The sequence below is a fragment of the Pteropus alecto genome, unplaced genomic scaffold, assembly GCF_000325575.1.
Source record: "Pteropus alecto unplaced genomic scaffold, ASM32557v1 scaffold43, whole genome shotgun sequence".
Lineage (NCBI taxonomy): Eukaryota > Metazoa > Chordata > Mammalia > Chiroptera > Pteropodidae > Pteropus > Pteropus alecto.
Window position 1 is genome coordinate 6,403,641 of NW_006435764.1, and position 13,754 is coordinate 6,417,394.

The 13,754-nt window shown below is 62.9% G+C and overlaps 1 protein-coding gene across 1 annotated transcript in view; it reads right to left on the reverse strand.

The window, feature by feature from the left end:
* Positions 1–1,793: 1,793 nt before the first annotated feature.
* Positions 1,794–13,754, reverse strand: part of CCDC88B (coiled-coil domain containing 88B) — a 14,313-nt gene continuing 2,352 nt past the window's right edge. The window contains exons 10-27 of the mRNA XM_025046388.1: positions 13,719–13,754; positions 12,894–13,040; positions 12,631–12,739; positions 12,335–12,471; positions 11,082–12,251; positions 8,048–8,175; positions 7,853–7,970; positions 7,007–7,102; positions 6,781–6,921; positions 5,921–6,177; positions 5,536–5,679; positions 5,172–5,358; positions 4,895–5,040; positions 4,536–4,634; positions 4,187–4,353; positions 3,439–3,639; positions 3,133–3,201; positions 1,794–2,285 (exon numbers count right to left, since the gene is read on the reverse strand). The exon at positions 13,719–13,754 is cut by the window's right edge and continues 117 nt beyond it. Coding sequence (XP_024902156.1) covers positions 2,230–2,285; positions 3,133–3,201; positions 3,439–3,639; positions 4,187–4,353; positions 4,536–4,634; positions 4,895–5,040; positions 5,172–5,358; positions 5,536–5,679; positions 5,921–6,177; positions 6,781–6,921; positions 7,007–7,102; positions 7,853–7,970; positions 8,048–8,175; positions 11,082–12,251; positions 12,335–12,471; positions 12,631–12,739; positions 12,894–13,040; positions 13,719–13,754 — 3,408 coding nt within the window. The 3' untranslated portion in view covers positions 1,794–2,229. The remainder of the gene's footprint in view (positions 2,286–3,132; positions 3,202–3,438; positions 3,640–4,186; positions 4,354–4,535; positions 4,635–4,894; positions 5,041–5,171; positions 5,359–5,535; positions 5,680–5,920; positions 6,178–6,780; positions 6,922–7,006; positions 7,103–7,852; positions 7,971–8,047; positions 8,176–11,081; positions 12,252–12,334; positions 12,472–12,630; positions 12,740–12,893; positions 13,041–13,718) is intronic.

Genomic DNA, 13,754 nt, shown 5'->3' on the forward strand with positions numbered 1-13,754 from the left:
GGCGAACCCTCTTCTGCCGGCGCACGGGGTGGGCATCAGGGCTGTGCGCTCCGCTCCGGGCCAGCATGCGACCCTCCTGGAGACCTCGGAACGCCCCTTGGGAGCCATGGTGGAGGCCGTGGATAACCTGGAGTCCCAGTTGGGAGGACGCTCCCCTGCCACTCTGCCCTGGGATATGTGCTGAAGCCAGTGGTGCTGGGACCCCAGAGCCTGCGCCACGCAGGGGGCCCACACACGCGCTTTAGAGCTGTCCCCTCAAGGCGCCAGCCCCCGGGGCAGCCCAGCATCTCTGATTCTTAGCCACCAGCGAAAGTGAGGGATTTCATAAAATTCACAACCCACTACCTCGTTTTTGATCACTCCTTGAAGGCAGCAAGTAGGGCAGGGGGTCTGTTGGCCACTTTGACAGATGAGCAGCCTGAGGTCACACAGCTGCCCTTGTCCAGCTGCTGCCAGCACTGGACCAGCCCAGTATCTCTCGCTCGGTGTGGCCCACTTTTGGTGCTGGGCAGCCTTAAGAGGGTGTTTGGGTCCCAGAAGCCACCCAGCCCAGCTCAGCTCCCTGTCCACTCCCCAGAGGCCAGCTGAGACCCTGTCCCCTATGAACTTGCCTTTGCAGGGGAAGGTGTGGGGGTTAAGGCTCCCTGAGGATCAAAGCCCTGTCTCTGGGTTCTCCCTACCCAGGGGTCACCTATAGGGGGTGCTGAGAGGGCGCTGAAGCCAAACCCCACCCTGTGGCAAGGAGGGGTGACCAAATCTTTTTAGAGCCCACCTATAAAAGCACCTCAGGCCCCAGCCACCCTTTTAAGGCCACCCAGTGCCAAACACCCCTCATGTGGTTCTAACAAGCCTGGCACAGTGCCCCTGCAGAGCCCAGAGTAGGCCTCAAAAAGAGGTGTCAGAGCCACATAGGGGTGGCCTCCTCTCCCCATCAGGCCCAGAGCCCTGGCTGGCCTGTTCTCCAGAGTCTTGTCCCCCTCCCTGACAACTGACAGGGGCCACCAACAGGGTGGGGCAACCATCAAAGCCCCCACCCTGAGGCCTATGGGAAGGGGCTTCCAGCTGAAGGGATCCACTCCCACCCCATCAACCTCTGAAGCTGGGGCTGAGAGGGGGCAGGCAGAGCAGCAGGTTATCCCCAGGGGGGCTGTGGAAAGCCCATGAGTCAGGCTGCTGCAGGTCACCCTGGTGAGGCTGGTCTGGGCACCCCTCCCAGTTCTGCCACCCCCAGATTCGGGCTGCCTCACCTTAGCCTGGGCAGCCCCTCCCTACCCTGGGCAGCCCCAGATGCTTTGACTCACGTCCTGCCACCTAGCCTAATTGCCCCTTCCTGGGTGTCATCCTAGAGGCCCTGGTCAGAGACTCTGTGTCCCTCCCTCTTCTTCTGTCCCTCCATGACAGCCCCCAGGGCTAGGTGACATCCACCAGGATGTGAGCTCCCTGGGAAGGGGCTCAACCCCAAAGGGCTGGGGGAGAAAGGATGAGGAGACAGGAAGCAGTGAGAAAAGAGGGTGCCAGGGAGGGGAGGGCAGGGCTCCCCACCCAAGCCCAGAACCCACCTTTTAAGCAAAGGCTGAACCCAGACTCAGGCCCCATCCACTGCTAGCTACCCAGAAGCCCCTCCCCATCACCCCTCTGAGACATCCAGGCAAGCCAGACTGACCCTTCCCCTGAAGAAAGCCCCTGCTGCCCTGTGCCGGGTGAGGAAGCCAGTGGCCACTCCAGGCCACAGGTGTCCCTGGGGCCTCTCAGCTCTGGATGCAGCCAGTAGACACAGGGCGCAGATTCAGGTGATTACATTCCAGCTTTATTCTCATACCTCTCATGCCCCAAGCTAAGGCTCAGTGACAGGCCCAGGTCACAGTCCCCAGGGAATGGTCCTTGGCTCCCCGCCTGGCCCGGACAAGGGGCTCCCTAGTCCACTCCTTCCTGCTTCCTTCTTCTGGGGGTTCCCCCAGAAACCGCCTCCTCAGCGAGGGCCGCACAGCAGAGCCAGAGCCCCAGCAAGAAGCTGCCCGTGGGGGCCCACCATCCCCTCTGTCCACAAACTCGTCCCAGCTCCACCTCAGGGCCCCAGTGCCAGCTGTGTTGGACCTCCGGACCCAGGCCTCCTTGTCCAAGGGCTCGGCCCAGGGGCCCTGGCTCCCCGAATTCTTGGGCTGCCTGGGGCCCCCACCGAGACTCCAGCGGCGATGGGACGGTGCTCCCGAGCTCCCCGTCCACGCGGTGTCACTGGCTGAGGGAAGGGGCGAGAGGGCGTTTCTCCGGGTCCTGCACCTCGAGGTCTGAAGGGAAAGGCTCAGCTCAGGCACACGCGCTCAGGGGACCCGCAGCATTGACGGTGGCCCACAGAGCCCGGCCCCTTCTGCCCACCCCCTGCCCCTCCGACCTCCTCCCAGCTCTCCCTGCCTCGCTCCAGCTGCACTGGCCGCTGCACTGGCCGCCCGGCCAGGCCTCCGACATGCTTTGCTTCAGCTGCTGCTTCGGCCTGGAATCCCGTTCCCCAGACACATCAGCACGACAAACTCTCCCCTCCCCTCTGAGGCCTCCCTCGAACGCCTTAATTAAACTTGCAACCCACCCACTCAGCGCTCCTGACCACCCCCGCCCTGCTCTCCTTTTTCCCAGAATATTATCACCTCCCGATATTCTAGGGCTCAGCTGCCCAGTATGTGACTGAGACTCAGGAGATGAGAGGCGGCTGCTCTGAATGAACCGCGATATAAAATACCCCTGGACTTGAAAGACTTAGTATGAAAATGATGATACGCAATATCTCATTAATAATTTTGGACATTAACTATGTGTCGAAATGATGACAGTTCAGGGCTACTGAGTTAAATAAGATACGAAAATTAATTTTACCTGTCTCTTTTTCTTTTTTCTGGTGAGGCTACTAGAAAATGTTTAATTACACATGCAGCTCACACCCTATTTCTATGGGACAGGGCTGTTGCAGGTAATTGTTGTTTATATGCATATTGTTTACTATCTGCCTCTCCTACCAGAATGTTCCCTGCTGTGTATCCCCTGCTAGCACCTCACCTGGCACTTCGTAAAGCCCATTGTCAAGTGACTGAACGGATGAATGAGGGCTCCCAGGGCCCCACGCCGGGCAAATACCCCACTCACCCTCTCTGCTGGCATCTGCTTCATGTTCCGCCAGGGTCTCGATGGAGCCATCCCATCCCACGCCAGATCCTAGCGGGGCACAAGGCAGCTACTGGGACCGGGGTGGAGGCAGGCGGGGCTTGTGGGGAGACACTGGGAACAGGAGGGAAGACCCCTCCCCAAGGAGGTGATGGATCCACAGGGAGTGGAGAGGCAGCGGGGCGAAGCTGCACAGGGGCAGGAAGAGAGGAGGCTGCAGAGGCCGAGGAGGGTCTGGGGGCTAATGGAGGTTGGGGACTGAGGGAGGCAGGGACTCCTGTCCCTCACCTTTGCCACGGGAACTGGGTGTGGGGCCCGGCCAGCGCTGTCGGAATCGCTGCCGGGGGGTGTCCCCAGGGCTGAATGATTCAGAGCTTCGCCCCACTGGGAATCGGGAGCTGAGTTTCCGCCGCTGCCCACCTGCCAGGGTCTCATCTCGCAGGCAGAGGGAGCTCTGGGCCCGGCGCATAGGGGCCGGTGACCGGGACCCTGCAAGAGGCACAGGCAGCAGGGGCAGTGAGAGCCGAGCGGGGTGGGGCCAGGCAGAGTGGAGACGCAGCGGGGTGAAGCTGCACAGGGGCGGGGAGAAGGGGTCGCAGGGGCAGAGGAGGGTCCGGGTAAGTGAGGGTTGGAACAGGAGGCTGGACCCTGTGCTGGCTCTGACACTAACTCACTGTGTGACCTTAGGCAAGGCGCGTCCCCTCCCTGGGCCTCCGTTTCCTCGTCTGCTCACTGGAATAAATGACCTCTCACTAAAGTCCCCTGCTGCTCCGAAGTCCTAGGCACTGCGGTGGATGGGGGGGACTGGGCGGGTGGCAGTGCAGGCAGGAGGAAGGTGCCAGACAAGCGGGATGTGGCAGGGATGCAGAGCAAAGAGCCCCTGCAGCCATCCGGGGCAGGTGCAGGAGGCAAGGCCGGCAGAGACACGAGTGTGAGCAACAGAGAGAGGACGAGACCGGAGGCGTGGGCAGGTGCCGGGGGGAGGGGAGAGGACATGGGGTAGGGACCATCCTGGTCACCTGGCCCCCAGACCCACCTGTCCCATCTGCCTCCCTGCCCTCGGAGAGCTCCATCTCTGGGGGGCCCCCCAGGCTCTCGGTGCTGCCAGCCCCATCGGCCCACAGGCGTGGCCCCCCAGGGAGGACCCCCTCCCGCCGGGGCCGCATCAGCCTCTTCACCTTGTCTGCCAGCCAGCTGCCCTTCCTGGGGGCAAGAGGGCACAAGAGGGGGTCAGGCCAAGGAGGTAGGAGGGACAAGAGGACCATGTCGGGGATGCAAAGGCCAGGCAAACCCTCACGGGTCCTGGACCTGAGCTGGGCCGGGCTCAGAGCGCAGGCAGAGGCGAGGTCAGGAGGACCCTGGCCCAGGGGTAAAGGGCCACTCACTTGGTCCGGGGCAGGGGCCCAGGCTCCAGCACGCGGTACTGGTCCATGATCTTCTCTACCAGCTTCTGCTTCTCCCGGCGCAGGGCGTTGAGCTGGTCCCTGGGGAATGGGGAGGGAGGAAGCAGCGTGAGGCCCGGGGCAAGGTTACGGCAGGTACAGCCCTGCCAGCTGTTAGCACACTGACACACTCCTGTGTGGTGTAATACACGGCCACTGTCCTGAGCCCCTGGAGGGTCAATCCCAGGCCTTTTCCCAGGACCTGCCCCCACCCGGGGCATCTTGCCCTGAACAACCAAAGGGGTCTCCAGGACCCACTTCAGCTACCCACAGCACGCCGGGCCCTCCTCCCGCCTGCTCACAGGTACTCCCGCTGTTCGCGGTGCAGGTGGTCCCGGCTCTCCAGGCTGCGCTCCAGGAGCTGCCGGTTCTCCCGGCTCAAGGCCTGCACTTCGGCCAACAGCTGCCGGTTCTCCTCTTCCTGAGCGCTCCGTAGCTCTGTCAACAGCTGTCGGGGCAAGCAGCAGGACAGGTGGAGGTTTAAAGGGGCTCGTGGTGGCCACCTTCCACCCCCTCCAGTCTGTCCCCACCTCCAGCGCCCTCCGACCCCACCGGGCTGCTGCTGGCCCCTCACCACACCTCGCACTGTGTGGTCAGCCGGCAGGCGCTCAGGTCCAGCTGCTGGTTGGACTCGCGCAGTCGCTGGCTCTGCATCTCCAGCTGTGCCCGCTCCAGCTCCAGCCGCGCCAGCCGGCCACGCAGCTCCCCACGTTCACCCTGCAGCTCACCTCGCTCCCGGGACACCTCTGCCAGCAGCATCTGAGCCCTGCGGAGGCAAGGAGAGCTGCTCTCCCAGGGGACTCACCCCCTCGTAAGGGCCAGAGGAGCCATACCGGGGAGAGAAGGCCAAGCAGGATCCCTCCCACCAGGATGGTGACCTACCTCACAGAGCGGAACACTGAGAACTGGCCCAAGAGGGGACGTGCTGCACCAGGGCTAGTACCTGTCATGCTCACTCTGCAGTCTCCGAAGCTCTTCCTCCAGACCCCGCTGTCGATGGCCGTCCTGCATCAGGCGCTCACGCTCTGCCAGCAGGGCCAACTCCTGCGCCTCCACGTTGGCCTTCTGGGCCTGCAGCTGCTCATGCCTGAGACAGACAGGGGCTGAGCAGGCTGCAGGGACTTGGGGCCAGGGCAAGCAGGCAGCTGGATTGTCTGGACCTGGGGGGTCTGCCATCTCCTAAGCACAGGCTCCCGGCAAAGCCACAGGGCAAGAAGGTCGCGCCAGGTAACCACTACTCCCAATAGGGGCACAGCAGCAGAGGTGGGGCTTTAGGGGGTGGTGCTTCCCTACAGGGAAGAGGAGCTGGGTGTCTGGGGGAGACGCACCGGCCCTGCAGCTCCCGGTGCGCCAGCTCCAGCGCCCGCATGTTGGCCTTGAGGTCACGGTGCCGGGCCAGCAGCCCCTCCAGCTCGGCCTCCTGCCGCCGCTGCAGCTGGGCCAAGGCCTCATGGTCTCGCAGCAGGGCCTGCTGCTGCCCGCGGGTCTCCTCCTGGGACTGCCGTGCTGCCTGCACCTCCTCCTCCAGCACCCCCAGCTTCCTGTGCAGCTCCTGGCCCTGCATTTCTAGTACAGACTTCTCAGCCTAGGGCAGAGGAGTGAGCAGGGACCTTGGGGGTGGAACCCCAGGCCAGAAAGGGGGTAAAGGAAAGGGAGGGGGGCTGAGGACAAGGAGAGCAAGCTGTCGAGGAGGCACAGGGCTGGGGTCGGGGCAGCGGGGAGCGGAAGGCAGAGGTTAATGAGCAAGGAGAGGGGACAGATATCACGGAGACAGGTGATGGTGGCAGGCTGCGGAGGGAAGGACAAGAGGCACAACGCAGAGGTAGGACAGATGGGGCTGCGGGGGGCAGGGAAAGCTGTAGGAACTAATGGCTGGCTGTGGAGAAGACGGCTAAAGACAGCGCAACATGGACGCGGACATGCTGGCTGGGGGCAGGTAGGAGGGGGTAGGAACAAGGGAAGGAGGCAGGGTCAGGAGAAGGGGCGGGTGGAAGCGGGTGGAAGCGGGTAGGGGTGGGGAGGAGGAATGCAGAACTGGGTGGCTGGGGTCAGGGAGCACACACACGTGACTGGGGAACAGGAAGGGACAGCCGCTGGGAGCCGGAGCAGGAAACAATTCAAAAGGGGCAGGGGGCAGTGGTAAGTGGGCAGAGACGGGGTGGGGCCAGGGCAGCCTGCCGTCACCCACCTGCAGGCGGCTGCTGTACTCCTGTGCCTGCTGGCTCTGCAGCAGCAGCTCCTGGGCGCGTCCCTTCAGGCTGCCCAGCTGCCCCTCCAGGAGCTGCAGCTGCCCCTGCAGAGCCGCCTTCTCGGCCACCAGCGTTGCGTTCTGCCCAGCAGGGAAGAGGATTAGCAGTGGCCAGGCTACTGCCCCCCAGCCCTGCCCCCCGTGCCCGCCACGGGCCAGCACTCACGCTGCGCTCCACCTCGATGAGCCGCCCGCTCTGCGCCTCCGTGACCCTCGGCTCTGCGTGTTCCTGGGGCTCCGGCCCCACAGGGCCCTGGCGCAGCTGCAAGGAGAGGCCCTGGGAGGTCACGCAGGCGAGTGGCAGCACTTGGGAATGGCACAGGGACCTGAGCCAGTGGACCCTTAGCCCACAACCCTCCACCCCAGGTGCCTGCAGCTCGTCACCTTCCATCCTGCCCATGTCACCTTCTCTCGGTTCTGCAGCCGGCGCCCTTGCCCGTGCTGCTTCTCCTGCACATATTAGGGCCCCTGCTCTTCCTTAGGGCCCCGGTTTCAACATCACTTTCTCCAGAAAAACTCCCCTGGCCACGCCCACACAAGCCAGCAAGGCGGTCTGCTCGGTGCCCACTGGCCCATGGCACCATGTGATGGTTGCCTGCTTCCCTGCCTCTGTCCCGGGTAAACTGTGAGTCCCCTGAGGGCAGCAGCCTGGTGTTGGGCCCCGGCACACCCCCGTGCTGAGCGCTGAGCCACACGCTGCAAGGGCATCGGAAACAGCCACGGTAATTAAGCTCACTAGGAAGTGGTGGGGCCCGAGCGAGAGAGCGAGAGAAACATAGCAGTCACCTCAGAGCAAAGCCATCAGGTTCTGTCCGTTTGAAGAATGGGGAGACAAGGCCCCCAGAAGACCACCAGGCCCAGGCAGAGTCAGCCTGCCTTTCAGTACAGAGCTCCCTCCAACAGGCCCGGAAAGGGGGCACAAGGCGAGCAAATGGGACAAGACCAGAGGGGGCGCCGGAGGGACCAGAGGGAGGGTGGGATGTGGCCCCCAGCTCGCAGGCGGCAGCCTCACCTGGTACAGCTCCTCCTCCAGCTGCAGGGCCCTCTTCTTGAGCTCCATCAGTGCCTCCTCCTTGCTGGTGGCTGCCGCCTGCAGCTCAGCTTCCAGCAGCTTCTCCAGGCTCTGGTACCTGCCCGAAGCAGCTGTGTCATCTTCCCGTCCCCAGCCCTTGCCTGGCCCCCTCTGCCCCTCGGGCCAGGCCGGCACCTCTGGTGCTGGAACTCTTGTTCTTGCAGAAATTCCTGGCGCTCCAGAGCAGCCTGCTCCAGCTCAGTCTGCAGTTGTTCCAGCCGGGCCCCCAGCTCCTGGCCCCGCACCACGGCCTTCTCTAGCTCCTGTGGGCAGGCAGAGCAGGCTCAGGGCCAGAAGGACAGGCCACCACCCTCACCCGGGTGCAGGGGACGGCCAGATACAGAGGCCTGAGAGTCAGGAGACCAGGATCTCTACCCTTGCTCTGTCGCCCTAGACAAACGTCTTTAACCCTTTGGGCCTCTACGCCCCCATCTGTAACATGGGAGCAAAGCCTGGTCCCCTTGCAGAGTGGATATGCTGGGGGTTGTAAGCTTGGTGGGGTATGAGGGAGGCCCCAGGGCCAGAAGTCTGAGACACTCGTTGGGCAAGTGTCTTCACCTCTCTGAGCCCACGGTTCCTCGTGTGCCCAGTGATGGCTGGACGCGGCCTACGTGCTGGGGCCACATTGGCCATGTGAGGGGAAAAGGCGCACAGTGGAGGCAGGTCTAGAAGGCACCCTTGGCCACAGGGGATGACCACAGAAGACAGGAAGTTGGTGAGCACCAGGCCTAACCACAGTGGGGGCTGGGAAGGGGAAGGCAGAGATGCTGGAACCAGGCGGCCTCTGGCAGTTGGGCCACACCACTGCGGAAGGGGGCAGGAGGCCCACTTTGACCTCTGGGCCCCAGAGGGACATAGGCCAAACCACTCTTGAGGTGCGGCAGGGGCCTTGGCACAACAAAACCACAGGGAAGGGCCAGTACTGGCCAGCCGCCTGCCAAATCCTGCCTCTGGAAACCAACGCTACAGCCTGTGCTCTGATCTTCCTGGCTTAACAAACCCACCAGGGCCTCCCTCCAGAGCTAATGCACTTCCAGACACCCTGGGCCACTGCTTATCACTGAAAAAACTACAAGTCCCATGATGCTCTGCTGCTGGCCACCACTAGAGCCCAAGGGCTGAGGGTAAGAAAAATAGTGGGACAATGAAAGACACTTGAATCTCAGGCCAAATCTTTGCCGTTCCCTCCTCCAGGCCCTGGCCACGACCTTCACTGACCATGCACTGCACCTCCCGTCCTCCACCTACCCCAGGAGGCCCCCATGGACGACTCCCTCGGCCCCTGGTTCCCTGACCTCCCCCTGGCCGGCCACCACCTCCTGCATCAGACCCAGTTATCACCAGGAACTGCTCCAACCAGGAAATCTCACAAAATTCTCCACTTTCTCCTCAGCCTCTTCCACCCTCACCTTCACTGCCCCAAGCTCTCTCCATTCTTTATCTTACAGCATCCCGTGGGGCAGGTAGTTTTTATTCCGGTTTTAGAGGTGAAGACACCGACACTCAGAGAGGTTAAGTAACTTGCCCCAAGCCACACAGCAGGTAAGGAAGGGATCAGGGCTATAACCCGGGTCTGCCTGACAGCATCTCAGTCATGGCCCTCAGGCTCTCAGCTTTACCCTCTCACCCGCACCTCCAATTCTCACCTTCCCCAGGCTTGCCCTGCACGATGCCTAACTAACCCCATCAACCCAGCAGTGTATCCCTCACTCCGCTCCACTGGAAGGGGTCCCAGAGCCAATGACTCCTCCTTCCTGAACCTCAGTATCCGCTTCAGTGCATGGATGATACTGGAAACCGCTCGGCCGGAAGATCTGATTCCTGTCCGCGGCACACCCTCCCCAAAGCACCGGGCCCCGCTGGCCCGAACATCCTTCCCATTGCCTCATCGTCTCCTCTGTTTCCCCTGAGGGGCCTCTCAACACGTGGCCCTGACCACTCCGCTTGCTTTAAACCCTCAAGTGGCTCCCGCTGCCCTCGTGAAAAAAGCCATAACTCCTTCCTTCTCGTGGAAGATGAAGCCCTGCCCAATAGGCACCGTGCTTAACAAACTCTCACCCCGCTCCACTCCCCACCTCACACTCCACCCCTACCACTCATGCTTGCATCTTCTCCCAGCTCACTGCCATTCTACCTCCTCCTCCAGGAAGCCTTCCCTGACATGCCCCAGCCTGAGGTCAGTGTGCTTCTTGGATCTTCACGGTTCTGTCTCCACCCCAAACTGGGAACGCTTCTTGAGTATCGGCATGCTGGCTGCCTGGTACAAGGCCTGGCGCCAAGGAGAAACCCACGAACATGTTCAAATGAATAAATAAAGGGGTTTCCAGGCCTCTCTCTCCCGTCTCCCATCCTGGTCCAGCCAGCCTCATCTGCCACCTGCTTCATGGGCACTGTCTCCTAATGGGCCTAGGTCCCTGCACACCAAGGTGACCCTCCTCAAACCCAGACTCACACAGGTCTGCCACACCCTTGGGTGGCTCTCCCTGTCTGGGAATGGAGCATTAGCACCTAAAAAGCCGGCCCAACACACCTCTCCAGCCCCATTCCCCCACTCCTCCTGGGCCCCTGAGCATCCTGAATGCCTTCAGGTCTTTGCACTGGCTGTTCCCTCGGATGAAATGTCCTCCCCCGTCTAGTGGAACCTTGACCGTTCCTCAGAATACTCCCCGAAACCTCCTTGCCCCAACCCTGGCATCACCTCCCCTTCTCACAGGCTCCCACGCACTTTGCTCTTCATAAGCTACATGTCTTGAGCCTTTGCCCAGCATGCACTAGGCCCTGATACCACTATCTCCCTTAGTCTTCCAGACCTGCCGAGGCAGCTATGACGAGTAGCCCCATTTTACACCCCATTTTACAGAGAGAGGCATTGGTGTGCCGGCGGAGTGAACTGCTGTGGCCAGAGAGCCAGGATGCGCACCCAGGCATTTCTAGCTCCACGCCCACGCTCTTACCCCTTCCTACGACCACCCTATCAGAGGCAGAGGACGTCCACCCCTACCCCAGGCCAGGCATGTCTTTGGAAGGCAGAAATGGCCTCCGCCTTTCTTATCTCCAGTCCCAGCTCGGTGCTGGGCACTCAGTGGCCGCTGACGGAATGAATAACCCAGAACTCCAGCCGCTGGCCTGGAACCCCATTTCCTGACCCTGGCCATGAGCGCCCACATACCTCCTTAAGGGCCTGCCTCTCCTGGCGCCCCCTCTCGGCCTCCTCCAAGTGCTGGCGACCTTCGCTCTCCAGGACTTGCAGCCGCTCCTCAGCCGCCTCCGCCCGGGCCCGCAGCCTGGGTCCCTCACGCTCCCACTGCCTCCGCTCCCGGCCCGTTGCCGCCAGTGCCTCCGCCAGCGCTTCACGCTCCCGGGACGCAGCCTCCAGCTCCCGTCCGGCTGCCTCCACGGCCTCCCGTAGCCGGGCCTGCTCCTGGGCCTGGGCTTCTGCCTCGCGGTGGGCCTCGGCCTCTGCCCTCCGAGCCTGGGTCAGCTCCTCTGAGAGGCGAGCAGCCTCCATGCCTCGGGCCTCCAGCCTCCGGGCCTGGGCCTCCAGCTCAGCTCGTAAGGACTCAGCCTCTCTCCTCAGCCGCACCACCTCCTCCCTGAGGGCCTCCTGCTCTGGGTCACCACTGGCCGGGACCTCCCCTGGGACTGGCCCCTCCAAGGTCTGGGCCTCGGGAGCCCCTTTGGGCTCCTGCTGTGTTTTTTGCGGGGCCGGGTCCCCAACCATCCCCTCCAGCCTTTGTTCATGCTCTCTGGCATCTGTTTGCCCCTTGGGTAAGTCCAGCCCCTGGCCTGGGGTCTTCTGCTTCTCCAACTGAACACAGAGGCTGGGCCCCGTGGGTCCAGACTTGCTCTCAGGGACCTCCTTTCCTAGCCCCTGGGCCTCAGGCACTGACTCCCCAGTCTCTCCTCCCAGCAATAGCTTTTTGATCTCTGGACCCTGAGGTGAGGTCACAGAGGCAGAGGTCTGGAGAGGGCCTCTGTGGCCAGCCTTCTCTAGAGACTCCTGTGTCTTTACAGCAGGGCTTGACTTCTGGAGCATCAAGTCTGAGGTCTGGGGAGCCACGGCCACTGTCTGGAGGGTCCTCTCCATCACCTGAGAGTCTGAATCAGATGTCTGGGGACACTCGGCTAACCCCTCCAGGGCTGAGTCAGATGCCGGGGAAGCCAGGTCCAAGGCCTGGGGGCCTTTATCCCCTGATCGAGGGTCCAAAGCCTGCGGGCCTTCATCTCCCACTTGGCCAACCAAGCCCTGGGGGCCATGATCTGAGGCCTGGCAAGTCTGGGGAACCACAGCCAGCTCTTGAACCATGCAGGTCTCGCTCTGCTCCTCCAGCAGGGGGTGCTGAGGGCACATGAGAGGGATGGTCAAGCCCAGAGGAGGCCACCAGGAAGGGCCAACTGGGATGTTTGGAGGAGGGGACTCACCTGGACACCTGGCTGCCCCTGCAACACCTGTAGCAGTGCTCGAAGCTCCTGATTCTCTCGTTCCAGGGTCCGCAGCCGCCCAGCCTCTGCTTCCCTCACTTCGTCATGCAGTGAGGGGGCCACTCCTGGCAGGGGTGCTGGGGTGTGTGAGATGAGGTCAGGACTCCTCCCCACCCTTAGACTTGCCACACTCGCTGTCTCCTCACCTATAGCCCTGCACCCCCAAAGACCTGGAGGAAGGGGACGTAGTCATAAGAGCCCCCCAGCCCCAGCCCCTCCGCTGGGGGCCCACTCACCCTCCCTGGGAGAGCCTGGGGGTGGCTCCAGGCTCCGCTGAAGCTCCAGTTCCAGCTCCACATTCTCCTCTGCCAGCTGATCCACCTGATGCCTCAAAGAGTCCAGCTCCTGAGGGGGAGGGCAGGGTCAGACGAGCCCTCCCCACCACGGCCAGGCCAAGTGTGTGGGCTAGAGGGTCACTGGAGGAAAGTAGGAGTAGGGGTCACAGGGATCACCGAGGAACCCTGGGGTCACAGATCAGGGGTCCCTCTGGCAAGCTCACCGCGTGGGCCTCACCCAGCCGGGTCCGCAGCAGCAGGTTCTCGCGCTGGGTCTCATGGAGCCGGGCACAGCGCTCTTGTGCAGCCTCCAGCTGCTCCTCCAGCAGTGCCTTGGAGGCCTCCAGAGTCCCTGAGAGCGCCCGCTCCTCCTGGGGTGGGGACGGACAGAGAGTCCGCCTTGTGATGCTGCCCCCAGCACTCCGGTCACAGACCCTGCCTCCACTCCCCGCTCTGACTGCACACCCCTGGGGCTCTCTAGGCCCCATCTCTCCCCTCCATCTGCCCGACAGAGGGTCGCTCCAGGTACCACTTCCCCAGCACCTGGCCCCACCTTTCTACCATGCAGGCCCTGCCCCTTCTCCCCAGGAACTGCCTTCCCGGGTGGCATCCTTCTAGGCCCTACTTACCGGCCCCCACTGCTGGGAGCTCTCTCCAGACACCCCCTCCTCCCCAGGACCCACCCTTACCCACAACCCCACCCTCCCCCTCCATCTGCCCAGGAACTGCCTTCCCGGGTGGCATCCTTCTAGGCCCTACTTACCGGCCCCCACTGCTGGGAGCTCTCTCCAGACACCACCTCCTCCCCAGGACCCACCCTTACCCACAACCCCCACCCTCCCCCTCCATCTGCCCCGTCCTCCAGAGGGCCTTTCCCCAGACACCACCTCACCCATTTTGCCCAGCTATGCCTGTTTTCTCCATAAAGCCTGACCCCCTCTTCTCCAGGCCCAAATTCGCTCCTCAGGCCCGTTCCATCCCCTGCAGGACTCCTCCAGACACAGCCCGTCCCCAAGCCCCGCCCCCTGCGGCCCCGCCTCCCGACTCACCTCCAGCTGGCCCTTGCAGGCCTCAGCCGCCTGCAG